Source organism: Elephas maximus, chromosome 13, assembly GCF_024166365.1.
Source record: "Elephas maximus indicus isolate mEleMax1 chromosome 13, mEleMax1 primary haplotype, whole genome shotgun sequence".
NCBI classification, from domain to species: domain Eukaryota; kingdom Metazoa; phylum Chordata; class Mammalia; order Proboscidea; family Elephantidae; genus Elephas; species Elephas maximus.
In genome coordinates this window covers 33732162-33747481 of record NC_064831.1, presented here as the reverse complement: position 1 = coordinate 33747481, position 15320 = coordinate 33732162, and the positions used below count along the sequence as shown (strand labels likewise).

The 15320-nt window shown below is 37.3% G+C and overlaps 1 protein-coding gene across 1 annotated transcript in view; it reads right to left on the bottom strand.

The window, feature by feature from the left end:
• The window catches only part of LRBA (LPS responsive beige-like anchor protein), a 769624-nt gene that overhangs the window by 20211 nt on the left and 734093 nt on the right, over positions 1-15320 (bottom strand). The window contains exon 54 of the mRNA XM_049905216.1: positions 10748-10915. Within this exon, the coding sequence (XP_049761173.1) occupies positions 10748-10915 (168 nt within the window). The remainder of the gene's footprint in view (positions 1-10747; positions 10916-15320) is intronic.

Sequence of the window (15320 nt, the reverse complement as noted above, 5' to 3'; positions counted from 1 at the left end):
TCACCTCCATCATTCCTCCCCTCCCAACCCCCAAATCATTACGGTCTCTTTGGTTAAAAAAAAAAAAAAAAAATGCTTCTTTGGTTAAACATACAGGTTACATATTATAAATCAAAGCTACATTTACAGTGTGATGACAATCAGTATTCCATTAGGTTTTTCTTTTAAGTATTAGAATTATCAATGCAAGGCAAGGTAATGGTGGTGGAACAACTATCAATTATAAATGCAACTATGTTCCTAGCTAATAACCTTTCTCCTCCTTTCTCTGTGTATAAAAGTTCATGAAAACAGAATCATCCTCTATGACTACATTAGAAAAAGGGTTTGTATGAGCATGCAGCTATAAGTGTATATCAGCATACAACTATAATGTGTTATAATAGTAAAAAAATATAAAATTCTATCACGACAAATACAGTCATAATAACTGAGTAAAAGAAATTATTTCTGCATGTCTTTTTTTTCATAATTTTTATTGTGCTTTAAGTGAAAGTTTACAAATCAAGTCAGTCTCTCACACAAAAACCCACATACATCTTGCTACATACTCCCAATTACTCTCCCCCTAATAAGACAGCCTGCTCTCTCCCTCTACTCTCTCTTTTCGTGTCCATTTCCACCCTCTCATCTCCCCTCCAGGCAGGAGATGCCAACACAGTATCAAGTGTCCACCAGATCCAAGAAGCTCACTCCTCACCAGCATCCCTCTCCAACCCATTGTCCAGTCCAATCCATGTCTGAAGAGTTGGCTTTGGGAATGGTTCCTGTCCTGGGCCAACAGAAGGTCTGGGGGCCATGACCACCAGGGTCCTTCTAGTCTCAGTCAGACCATTAAGTCTGGTCTTATGAGAATTTGGGGTCTGCATCCCACTGCTCTCCTGCTTCCTCAGGGGTTCTCTGTTGTGTTCCCTGTCAGGGCCGTCATCAGTTGTAGCCAGGTACCATCTAGTTCTTCTGGTCTCAGGATGATGTAGTCTCTGGTTCATGTGGCCCTTTCTGTCTCTTGGGCTTGTAATTACCTTGTGTCCTTGGTGTTCTTCATTCTCCTTTGATCCAGGTGGGTTGAGACCAATTGATGCATCTTAGATGGCCGCTTGCTAGCGTTTAAGTCCCCAGACGCCAGTCTTCAAAGTGGGATGCCGGGTGTTTTCTTAATAGATTTTATTATGCCAATTGACTTAGATGTCCCCTGAAACCATGGTCCCCAGACCCCTCTGCTGGCCTTTGAACCATTCAGTTTATTCAGGAAACTTCTTTGCTTTTGGTTTAGTCCAATTGTGCTGACCTCCCCTGTATTGTGTGCTGTCTTTCCCTTCACCTAAAGTAGTTCTTATCTACTGTCTAATTAGTGAATGTCCCTCTCCCACCCTCCCTCCCTCCTCTCGTAACCACAAAAGAATGTTTTCTTCTCAGTTTAAACTATTTCTTAAGTTTGTATAATAGTGGTCTTATGCAATATTTGTCCTTTTCTGCATGTCTTTTGGATAGACAAAAAATGATTTAGTGATAGGGTTGCATCAAATTTCTTATAGTTGATAATCCAATTAAATCAAAGATGTGGTATAGTCTAGTGGTTAAGAACAGGGCTTCCAGCCTAGAGCGGATCCAGCCTAGAGTTGGATCGGGGCTCCAGCACTTGCTGTCTATGTGACCTCTTCTAGGGTAGGTTCTGGTAAGGAGATCTAGAAGCTTAGAGGCCCAGGGTAGAAAATAATAGCATATTTATAATCTCTCTGTGCCTCACCTATAAAATGAAGATAACAGTAATTACCATACAGGGCTATTATTAGGATGAATAATGAGTTAATATGTGATGTGCTTAGGACGGTGCCTGGTATCATTTGGTGGAGGTGGTGGTGGTAGTAGCAGCACAAAGATGCTTATTTTCATCCTCTTATAGACACTTCTTTCAGCAAAAGCACAATATCTGATTCTGTTCTTCATAAAAGCCAAATAGAGACGATTCTCATTACTTTTGTTTCACATCAAGGGAAAACATATCTTAATTTCTAGAAACTGTGCTTAAATTTCCCCCACTCCTCCTTGCCTTAGACTTTCCAACCTTCCCTGACAGAACAATCAACAAAAATTGTGGTACAACCACTAAAGAGATCTAGTAGTTTGGAGTCCAGGGACAGGGACTGAAGGTATTTTATAATAATTAGATACTTTTTTTCCAAAATAAAAATACCTTTGTTGTCTCTAATAATCACAGTAATATATATTATAGAATATTCAAATAATTTAGCAAATTATGAAGAAGAAAATGAAAAATTGCATATGGCAAAGTCATACAAGCTTCACAGACACATCCAAATGCCCTGAGAGACCAAGCATCTGGGTTGAGGGCTGGGGACCATGGTCTTGCGGACATCTAACTCAACTGGCATAACATAGTCTATAAAGAAAATGTTCTACATCTGACTGGTGAGTAGTGACTGGGATCTTAAAGGAGAATGAAGAAGACCAAAGACACAAGGGCAAGATTAGTCCAAAAGACTAATGGACCACAACTACCATAGCCTCCACCAGACTGAGCCCAGAACTAGATGGTGCCCGGTTACCACCACTGACTGCTCTGGCAGGGATCACAGTAGAGGGTCCCAGACAGAGCAGGAGGAAAATATAGAACAAAATTTAGATTCACTCATACACACACAAAAAGACTCAGCTTTTGTAGTCTGACAAAGACTGGAGAAACCCCAAGAGTATGGCCCCCAGATGCCCTTTTAACTCAGTACTGAAGTCACTTCTGAGGTTCACCCTTCAGCCAAAGATTAGACAGGTCTATGAGGCCAACAACACACGTGAGGGATGTGCTTCACAGTTCGATCATGCATACGAGACGAATGGGCACACCATTCCAAAAGCAAAGATGAGAAGGCAGGAAGGTACAGGAAAACTAGACGAATGGCGACAGGTGAACGTGGGGTGGAGAAGTGGGGAGTATTGACACATCGTGGGGTTGGCAACCAACATCACAAAACAATTTGTGTATTAACTGTTTAATGAGAAACTAAATTGCTCTGTAAACTTTCACCTAAATCACAATATTAAATAAATAAAAATAAAGTTTATATATAAAAAAAAAGAAAACGAAAAATTGCCTCCAAATACCACTGCCTATAAATAACCATTGCTAACATTTTACTGGCTATCACTCCAGATTTTGTTCTATGTATAAGTATACACAGAATACAAGTGTATACACATACAGATATACATAGTTTAAAATTTCATTTTACATATAGTTTAGTGATTTTTTTACACTTAGCAGTATAGCAGACAGCATATCCTTCAATGTCAATAATATCAACATATCTTTGTTAACAGCCGTATACATTTCAATATATGGACACATCATACTTTTTTTTTTTATTAATATACCTCTTTCCTACTTTCGTGAGACCAATGCTTTTCATTTGTTGATTCCCCACAGAGGGGCTCAGCTCAGCTCTCAACCATCTATACCTTCTGTAGCTGCATATGGGTCTCTACTAACATAAAAATGAAAAAATTCTGCCTCTAAAAGAGAATATGGACAGTAAGAAAATTATTGAAATTGTTTTCAGATTTGCTGATATGCAACACTGAGTATAATTCTTATGAATGCTCAAAAATTGGAAATAATTTTAACAAATACATGGAAACCCTGGTGGCATAGTGGTTAAGTACTACAACTGCTAACCAAGAGGACGGCAGTTGGGATCCACCAGGCGCTCCTTTGAAACCCTATGGGGCAGTTCTACTCTATCCCATAGGGTTGCTATGAGTTGGAATCGACTTGACGGCAACAGGTTTTGCTTTATCCTAAATACCTAACGTTTAGACACTCCCTAATCAAATCACAGACAATTCTTCGTACTATCTCCTCAGCATTTTTAAGGTTCCTTCATTAAAGATACATAAGCAAGGCACTCGGTGAAAACTAGCGAGAGTTTCCACATCTTGAGCTATTAAAAACATCTTGACCCCACTCACCCCAAAGACATAAAAAAACTCTCGGTTTTAGAAAGTTACAAGCTAAAAAATTAAAAGCTAAAAAGCACGACATTCATGCAGCCTTAAGGCACAAAAGGCAAAAAGAGTTCTAAGGATTTTTTTGCTACCTAAAAATACTTCAAATCTTTAATCTGAAGTCTGAACAAATCCAGCTGAATGTAAGAAAAATTAGAGAGAGCAACTAGCCAGGAAATAAAATGCAGTTAGGTACTTAATTAGGTAATGGTAATGTTAAAAGGACTGATACAGTAGCTGCCACAATGGACTCAAACATGCCAAGGATTGTGGAATGATGCTCGACGGGCAGTGTTTCACTCTGTTGTACATGTTACTATGAGTGGGAACCACCTGGGTGGCACCTAACAATAACTAACAACAATGTTAAAAGATCAAGAAAGTAAATTAAAAAAAACTGTTCAGCTGCTGCTTTCTAAAGCCGTATTAGTGAGCATGGTATCTAGAAACCGTGGCAACTAGGAAAAAAAAAAAAAACCGGTAAGTGTTCCTTTGTAAACAAAAACATCAGACTCATTAAAGTACTGAATTTCATGTAAAGTGGTTCCCTTTTCATAAATTCACAGGAATACCTAAAGTACAGTTTGAGGTACATATACACCAAGCTGTCATACAATCTCTCTAATGGAGCTGACTTTGGAGTCAGTCTAGTATGGTGTTCCAGGAGGTCTTAATTAAATGCATCTTTAGTAGTTCTACAGCAATACGCCACACACACACACACACACACACACACAACACACATGCACACACGAGTATGCAAAATTCTAAAAGCAGAAGAGTCTTACTTTTAGATTAAAAAAAAAAAAAAGGCAAGTAAGCTCCCAATTTTGGGGTATATTCAGTCTTTCAAGTGAAGGAAGACACAGTCAGAATTTTCTTTGAGCACCCATACAGCAGTAGTTAGTTAACTACAGGGAATTTGTACTTTCTGTGATTGATTCTAGCAATTGTTGGAAAATAAATTTCCTATCCAAGCATAAAGTATTGCACAAGCAACTTTCTTCTGGTGTGGCAGTATTAAAGCCTACATATGAAGATACTCAGTTTCAATTCAAGGGAATAAATCATTAGTTCTTCTGTTCTCATATTTATGTGGGTACAGCCTACAGCCTACGGGGCTGAATGGTATAGTCATTTTTTTCTCTGCAACCAAACAAGGTAAATAAATGTGATATATTGGCACATCACCCCACCACTCTGCATATGGTGCACATTAAGGTTGTATTCATTTGCCATACGAATATAATTCCTTTTACCACATTTACTATTAGTTACAAGCAGTAAATACAGAGTTGTTTTGCTGGAACTTGAGGGCCTGCATTACATCACGGAGCACTAAACATCCTGGACCTTCTGGAGAATTTCAGAGATGTGGTTTTAATGTCACCTGAACTTGAACACTGCCAACACACTGGCTTCAAAACCCTACTTGCTGAATTCTTCAAGGAGAAAATAAAAATACAGGCAGTCTGTGTTCGTGCAACAGTGTGCGCCGCAAGGAGGGGAGCTCTGGCTAAGATGTGCATAAGAAAACCTCATGTGCTTGACAAAGAGTCAAATCGAGAGTCATATCCTAGGCATAAAAAGGCTACTTGTTTCAAGCACTGTTTTCACATTCAGAATCTGGTGAACATAAGGAGTTTAAATTCAAAATATCATCCATACAGCAGTTTTCCCCCACTATAGCTTACTGATGACGCTACAGTAATTAACAGCTTGGCTGCTAACCAAAAGGTTGGCAGTTTGAATCCACCAGATGCTCCTTGGCAACCCTGTGGGGCAGTTTTTTACTCTGTCCTATAGGGTCGCAATAAGTTGGAATTGACTCCGTGGCAATGGATATAGCTTACGAAAGGCCTGTAATCAATAAGATGATATTTTCTCTCATGACAAACTATGATACCTCCTGTTATTAGGTATACATTGTGTTTACTTTTTCCTTAGACAAAGTATTTATTGTAAAGTTCCTAAACCAGGTTATGGTGGAGCAAAAGAAGGAACAAAGTGATTTCTTTTTACAAGCTCACAGAGTTCAACACAGAATATACATACCTTGACATTTGTGACCCGTAAAAAATACATCACAGGCAATTAAAAATAAAGTACACCTGCCTCATCAAATACAAATTTTCACATTACCAACATTAAATCCCCAAATGCATCCAGCAGATGGTGCTCTAGGACACCTGCTTACAGAGAGTCGTGTTTGTGCTACATTCACCTATATTTTGGCAAGACAAAGAATAAGGATTTATCAGTTTTTTTCAGTAATGCATATTAGGCTTTACAATAAAAAGGACGTAACTCCTAAACATGTACCCAAAGAGATACATATGCATAAGCACGTGTGCGCAGAGGCACCCAGTGAATAACTCACTCCTGGACATGTTATGATACGACTTTTCTTGCAGACTTGATGAGTAGTCTATGTGTATACCAGTGGTATTTATGGTCATATGGCAAGATCATTCTAAATTCATTAAAAAGAAAAAAATTTAGAATGCCTTAAAGTTAGAATTCATTTTTAATTATAGCAGGAATGTCTCATTAGGGTGATACTAGTAAAATTAACAACGGTAGGATTTACGGTAATGACTTAAGTGATTGATGAGAGTATAACAAAATGAAGTTTTAGACAGAGGAAAAGCAGGGCAGCTGCAGCATACAGTACTTTAAAAAACAGCTCTGTGGTCTGTGAGTGCTAGCCTTGTGGTTAATAAAACCTTCTTCCTAATTAACGGTGCTGAAATATTCTTAAAGAACAGAATCTTGTTGTTAAGAGAAAACTTAAGTTTTTTTTTTTCCCCCCAAGTAGACGCCATTCCCATAAAGGAAAAAGCTGACATAGATTACCATGTCTGATTGCAAAGACAGGGGGAAAAAAAAAAAAATGCCACCTTTCAATCAAATCAAAACCAGAACGTGAGAACGGAAAACTACTTTATTGAAATACTACAAACACAAATGCACGCAACACCCTCACGGTCAGCAGCTGTTTGCTTCCAAGGTTTGTCAACGGGGGCTTTGAAAAAATTACTTAAGTACTTTAAAAAACGCTTAATAAGCTTTTTCATCTTTAAAATCCACATTTATGATCTATTGTTATGATATAAAAATAGTGAATAAATAGTATTTGGACCTTTTTATCTTATATAAAAAGCTTATCTCAAAGTTTAAAATATTTAAATGCCAATTGAAAGCAGTGGTGAACATTTCCTCCCCAAGCTGGAACTGTGCGGTAGCATTATCTGTAGGAAGAGTGCGTATCTCAGGAGAAGCACTGTGGCGGGCAAGATTCAGTTCTAGGACACAGAGCACTAAGGCAAGAGGGACGCTATGCCTCCATGGAGAAAACATCTTTCATGGAAATGTTCTTGGGTCATTTTATAAAACACATCCACAACTACATGGAATCCTGTTTTAAATTTTCATCTCATTGAGAAAATTACATTCCACAGAAGATAACTATCGTGAGACAACAGAGTTGAAGATGAAAAGCTGTCACGTAAGAAAACAAGGCTTTGCCTTGTAATCTAGGCAGATTTCATAAAACACTTGTGTCCTTTTACAAGCCTCAAATTAAACTACATCTAGGGTTTATCCAATTTGAATTAGCCTGATTTTGTCTAAACAATATGCGTACAAGTATTAGACAACATGGTATTTTTAAAAAATAGTAATAAGATGATCAGTTTTACATATAGGACCAGTACTAGATCTAGAGAAAAAGGTGCAGGCTTATGGCCTTAGCAAGTAAAATCACCAGCTGATTCTCCTGATCTTTGAACTAAAGTAACGAAATGCCTGAATGAGACCTACAGAAGGCAGAAAACGCATTTGCCTGGTTTTCTTGCGTGTATCTATTTTCCCATAAAGAAAGAAAAACACTCTAAATGCAAAAATTTAAGGTGAGGTACTCTGTGCATTTATAGATCATATTGCAATTATATGTATATAAAAGCCCGAGTGCCTCATAAAGGTCCTTTATACTGTATCCAAGAGATACAATATAGAACTAAGCATAACCTAAAATTCCTCATCTGCAAAGCTCTGACTTCAGCGGCTGCATGGTGGAGCCCTCAATGAGCCAGAGGCTTATAAAATCCAAACCAGCTTGCATGAATATTTCAAACACAGTTGGCACACAGTAAAAATGGTTTTGTTTTTGTTTGTCATTTTCTTCTGCAAAGCTTAGGCTGCCTTGGTCATTTTTCTATTCTAATGTGTCTAAGTTCTCATTACATGAAAAAGTGCCTATTTGTCTTTCTCGCAGATTCATCCTTCAAAGATAAAGCAAAATTAAATCGGGACATCAGACATTATAAAAAGGCCAGAAAGGAGTGAGGTTCACTTTGAGAAACATGATTTCATTTAGTCAAGATACACTACAATTTTCTAAAATTTTTTTAGAGGTGTTGTTGTGTTATTCTTTTTTTTTCTTTTCATTACCAGCATTAGTAGGGGTTAATGTCTAGCATCCTGCAGACAATGAGAGAGTATAGATGAAATGCTTTATAAAAAATATAATGTAATCATATATACTCTAATGCCAATGAGATGGTGTTTCCGTGGTGATTTATTTGCTCAAAGCATCCTGTGTTTCTGATAACGCCTTGAGTCAGTTACTACTGTTGGTTTCATTTTATAGGCAGGACAGAAGGACCACAGCAAAGCTTAGATTATTTTTACTCTAAACTCCAGCATTTGGTCAGTAGTACTGATTCGTTTCTCAGAAGACACATGCAAAGATCATTTCTAGGATGATTTATAAGATATATATGTACACACATACATACACACATATACCATATATCTACTTATGGAAAAGCTGAAAAATTGTAATTTTGAAATCAACTTAAATTTCTGGAATGCAACAGCCTTAAATACAAGTGTAGCTAGTCTGTTTTCAGCTAGCTCTCAGAGTACACACTGGTAATGCTCATGGCTCTCAGAGTACACACTGGTAATGCTCATGTGTAACTGCAGAACGTGATTGGGTCTGCAAGTACAAAAACTGGGAATCTATCTTTTTTCTTCTTGTTTGGAGTGCTAGAGGTTCAGGAAACACCTTACATTATTTCTAGACCAGGTTATGTCTAAAAAAAAAAAAAAGGCCGGTGTCTAAGAAAAAATTCTTCCTAAATATTTTGAGATAACAAAATGGTACCTTTATTATCTATGTCAAATATAGGTTTGCCTGAGATAATATAGCAAATCTCAGTAACTGGATTCACCGAAACAGGAAAAAAGAAATTGGAAGTAGTCATACGCCCTTAAAGGTAAGAAAGGAGAAGGGCAGAATGTAAGAGTCCATAATAAAAAGAACATGAAATATTTTTCAAGAGTGCTAAAAACAGTATCTCTGAAATTTACATCTTTTAAAATTTTACTGTAATTACATATAAAACAGATACATGTACAGATACATGAAACACAGACACACACTGAAATTTGAACTGATCACAAAGACCATATTATATGCAGCATCACAGCCTTAAAATTATTTTTCATATTCTATTTGAGGAGGGAATTATTCATTTTGATTAAAATAAGAAATATAAATTAGAGGTTCACTGAATGAAAATTTTGTTTACCCACCACAGCAAGCAAAGTCTATCCTATACATATAAAACAGAAACAGCTTGGAAAAATACCTTGCATATATATAGTCTTTTAAAATTGTACTGGCATTTAAGTAAATTACAAAAAAGGTTTCATACAAATGTTATACATTTAAGCTCAGCTTTAAAAAATCAGTCCAAAATATGACTGGCTTAAAGATATTTAAATTGTTTCCTAATTCGGGGCTGGGTGACAGCAGTACCATAGCATCCGGGTAAGGTAATCAGGAACAACATGGTCCTTCCTTAGGTAAATACAGTGCAACTTGCTTTAAACTAAGAAACTGTAAATATTGGAGAGCAGTTAAAATGTTCTACTTTATGAAGCAAAAATCTAAAGCTATTCTTGCAAGAACTCTTCAGTGTTGTCATAATCATTTTAATTAAATTCTCATTTTTCAGGTGGTCCCTTTAATTGTTTTTTCCTACTTCTTAATGTGTTTTTCTAAAGCCATTTCTTTTCTGCAGCTGTGTGCGATTGGTTTTAATGGCAGCTGCTTCCTTTTTTGCCTTCTGTGAATCACAATTTTAAATGGTTACACATTTTTTGTTTTACTGCCTTAAGCATAGTTTCATAAAGATGTTTAAGGCTGCTGGTGAACATTTTTATTTCCCATCTGAAAAGCCAAGAGCCAATTTGAATATTCCATATTGGCCTTTTATGACCTGTTTTATCTTTTAATATGTAGATGAAAGCATATTTTTGTAAAGACTGGTTTCCATGAAATTATCATTTTTATTTTGCTCTTTTAAAATATGAATTCAATAAACAAGATAATAGGTGATTGCTCTTTTACATCTTATTGTTCATGAATGAAACACCTTTATTTGGTGACAGCCATTTCCAATGAAGAACTAGCATTTTCAGATTATAAGAAAAACCTATACCATGAATAATGAGATTTCCTGCTTGGATTTGAATTATCAATGTTCACAAAATGTTGATAACAAGGCTATGCAGAGCTTCCTTAAATTATACCTAAGAAATTACAACTACTTGCTAATTCTGCTTCACTCTTACTATCATGCAAAAGATAACTGCACTGCAAAATGTTATTCCATGCCACGTGTAAAAGTTTACTTATAAAACAAGTTGTACTTACTGCCTGGGTTATCACCAATCCCACTGCTTTTTCCATTCCAGTACCACAGCAGAAGGGTTGCATCACGTGATCCTGACAGAATGTAGCAATTTCCCCCAATGTATGACTCAGAACGGGTGAGGCAAGTGACAACATCCCAATGACCAAACACCACTTGGATCAGTTTTCCTGAAATACAAAACGGTTTTCTTTAAAATTGCTTAAAAAAAAAAAAAGAAAGAAAACCAAATTTCCAGTGACTGGATAACTTATAACCCAATGGGGTAGTTCTACTGTGTCCTATAGGGTCACGGTGAATCTGAATTGACTGGACAGCAACTGGTTTTTTTAGATAACTTGTAAGACAATATAGCCATATTAACTCAAATTTTGATAATTCAGATTTTATAATTGATCTGGTTGAATCTAAAGGTTTTCTTTGAATACTAAAAACAACAAAAGATTAATTGAATTGTGAGAGTAACATTTTTGAAAGGCATATGTTAGAAGTATTTAAAAGAATAGTATTTGAGGAGCATGACAACATATAGGTATAAATGACTACCACAAGTTAAAAAGGAATCATGTCTACTGATTAAAGCAGGCCCTGGAGAATCCTTATTTGGAACCATTTTAATAATTTGTTTAGTCAACATAAGATTCAAAACAAAACAAAATTTAGTTGCCTTTCTGTAAAAGTACTCCATAATTCAGACTTTGCTAAAACAAACCTGTCTCTGAATGAGTGAAGGTTAATATATTTCTTTTCTTTTTTAAGTGATCTATACAGGGAGCTCTGGTGGCACAATAGTTAAGCATTTGGTGCTAACTGAAAGGTTGGTGGTTCAAACACACCCCATGGCTCCTTGGGAGAAAGACCGCAAAGCTTACAGCCAAGAAACCATATGAGGCAGTTCTACTCTGTTACATGGGGTCACCATGAGTCAAAAATCTACTCGACAGCACCAAACAACAACAACATACCAGGATAATATAAGTTACTTTGAAGAGTTTCTCCATTTCCAAATCAGAATTCCATGAACTAAGTTTTTATAAAAGGACTAATTTATTGTAATTGCAACTTGAGCCAGGTCATTCTTTCTTTAATGGTCTGAGCGATGAAAATTCCTTAGGGAGCGGTGATGATGAAGTCAAGATTATGGTAGTTTATCCAAGGGTAATTAGTGGGTGGGGCCAGAGCGAGAAGGAGAGGAGCTCAGTAAATTTACTGTGTCTAGGACCTCAAAGGAAACCCTGGTGGTGTAGTGGTTAAGTGCTATAGCTGCTACCCAAGAGGTCGGCAGTTCGAATCCTCCAGGCACTCCTTGGAAACTCTATCAGGCAGTTCTACTCTGTCCTATAGGGTCGCTATGAGTCGGAATCGACTCGATGGCAGTGGGTTTGGTTTTGGTTTTGGTCTGGTTTAGGACCTCAAACACAGGAAGAATTGCTCATGTAAAGGTATCAAAAAAAAGTAAAACCTTCACCTTTCAGAACCTTTGTTTAACCAGAGATGCTGTTTATAATCAAACTTTGTAAAGAATTAAATATCTGTAGTAGCACCTCCATAGCGCCCCTATAGTTTCCAACTAACATTTTCCTCTGAAATGTTGACATAATGTACAAATGAATATGTCACAGAATGTCTACACTTAATATTCGGCATGAGTTTTTTTTTTTTTTTTAATGTTTCAGTGGGGTCATTAAAAATACAATCCAAATGTTCAAGAAAAAAGACCACTAAGCTGAAAAAAAAAATTAATATGCCAAAAAAGTTTGTGTTTAACTTAGAACACATTATAACCAGTTGCCCTTAAGTCAATTCTGACTCATGGTGACCCCATGTGTGTCAGAGTAGAATGGTGCTCCATAGGGCTTTCAATGGCTAAGTTTTCAGAAGTACATCACCAGGCTTTCTTCCAGGGTACTTCTGGGTAGACTTGAACAGCCGACCTTTCAGGTAGCAGCTGACTGAGTTAACCATCCGCATTACCTAGGAACTCCTTGCCTACTCTAAAGCTGAAGGTCTCAATTAAGTACTGGTATCTAAATGTATTTAACTTTTCAAGATAACAATACATACAACTGAAGAAGTAATTTTTTTTAATTCTTGATTTTAATAAATATGATAAAGGTTTATTAGGTTAAACTTTACAAATTTAGAACGGTAAAATTTTGAAATAACTTTATATAAATCAGATGTAAGTCAAATACAGTGTCACCACTCCTAAGCGGCAGTCTTGCACATTTAAAAAAAAAAAAATTTTTTTTTTTTAAAGCTACTACTAAAAAACCAAACCAAACCCATTGCCATGGAGTCGCTTCTGACTCATAGCAACCCTATAGGATGGAGTAGAACTGCCCCATAGGGTTTCCAAGGAGCAGCTGGTGGATTCGAACTACGGACTTGTTGGTTAACAGCCAAGCTCTTAACCACTGTGCCTCCACGGCTCCTTTTAAAGTACTAGTAGCTGTAAAATGAGATTCACTTGAACCTCAAATTGCAAAATGAATCAATTACATTTTTTTCTCCTGTGATTAAGAGGGAGAAAAGACTTTAATCAAAGCAGGTGTTCTAACTGCTAAATGTTCACAATGTTCACTTCTGAATTTTTTCAACCTTTTAAATTGGCATCAATACATGTCACTTAAAAAATTATATCAATAAATTCAGAGTAGGGTAAGGTGAATTCAAGACATTCTAGAAAAAACAATGGAAAAGAAAAAAGCTAATTATGAAAAATGTAATAATTTTCACTTTATTTCCAATTTATATGAAGAACAAAATGGAGAGGTTTCTTGGTGAAATGGAGTGCCTGGGTAGCAGAAATAGTTAAGTGATTGACTACTAACTGAAAGGTTGGTGGTGTGAACCCACTTAGAGATACCTTAGAAGAAAAGCCTGGAGATCTGCTTCTAAAAAACTGGCCATGAAAACTCTGTGGAGCACAGTTCTATTCTGCACACATGTGGTCAACACAGGTTGCAACTGAGTTGACAGCACTTGGTAGTGGTGAAATGGGTGGGGTTACATTAGAGGCAGAGTCCCTGGGTGATGCAAACAGTTAATGTGCTAAGGTACTAATCAAAGGGGTGGAGGTACAAGGTACCTTGAAGACAGCCTAGAGATCCACTTCCAAAAAATCAGCCATGGAAAACCCTATGGAGCACAGCTCTACTCTGATAATAACGGGGTGCTAGGAGTTGGAATTGACCCAATGGCAACTGACAGATTAGAGGCAGGCCTTGTACAGGATAAGAAAAAAGTTAGGTAGCTGAACACATTCTTATTAATACTTAGAAAACTGAAGATTAAATCAGTGTATTTTAACTTAAAAAAAACTAAATACACCACGTTGTGATTATGTTTTTGATTACAATGTATGCACTGTGATTTCTGCCTTAGCCTAGACCCAAATGCCAAGAGCATAAAAATCACAGGAGTAATTTAGATAAGTTATTCAGGGTAGGCTTATTTAAGTTTTGAAACCCATGGGTCAGTGGGTTGTAGAAGGTGGATGAGTGAAATGACTACAACTAACTAGGCATTCAAGGGGCCCTGGTAGAGAAGTGGTTAAAGGCAAGTCTGCTAACCAAAAGGCCAGTGGTTTGAACCCACCAGCCCTTCAGCAGGAGAAAGAGCTGGCAATCTGCTTTGGTTAAAGATTTACGGCCTTGGAAACCCTATGGGGCAGTTGTACTTTGTCCTATAGGGGCTGGATGAGTTGGAATCGACTCAAAGGCAGTGGCTTTGGTTTTGGTTTTAATTTAGAGGTAGACAGTGCGGAGGACGCCCAGGTGTTCCATATTCACAGGGAGGCTTGCAAAGAGCAGCTATTCACTTGGTAACTTAACTTTCAACTCATGTGAGGACAGAGTGGAGTGATTTAGGTGTAGAAGTGGGAAGGCTTAAACACAAAGGTAGGACTTTCCAAGATTCATATGTTAATTCTCATTAGTTAAGCCATTATCTCTGTATCATCTATGTATGTTGTTGTGTGCCCTCAAGTAGATTTTTGACTCACATCACCCCCATGTGACAGAGTAGAACTGCCCCATAGGATTTTCTAGGTTATAATCTTTACAGGAGCAGATGGCCAGGTCTTTCTCCTGTAGAGCAGCTGGGTAGGTTAGAACTCCCACCTTTTCAGTTAGCAGGAGAGCACTTAACCACTGCATCACCATATCTATAATATCAGTATTAGGAAATGTATACTCAATTGCTGTATTTTTTCCTTAACTAAAATTTCTTAGTGTTTAAATTTTTGCCCAAAAAGTTACCATAATTATTCTTCATTCAACAAATATTTACTGAGCACCTGTGAAGTGTCAAGGATTAGGCTGTCTTAGAAAGTCCCTGGGTGGCACCAACGGACTACTAACTGAAAGGTCTGAAGTTCAAACCCACTCAGAGGTGCCTTGGAAGACAGGGCTGGTGCTCTGCTTCCGAAAGATCACAGTCTTGAAAACCTTACGGAGCAGTTCTACTCTGCACACATGGGGTTGCCATGAGTGGGAATTAACTCCATGGCAACTAACAAAAACAACAACACTGTGTACACAGTGGTGAACAAAAGAGGCACGGTCCCTGGCC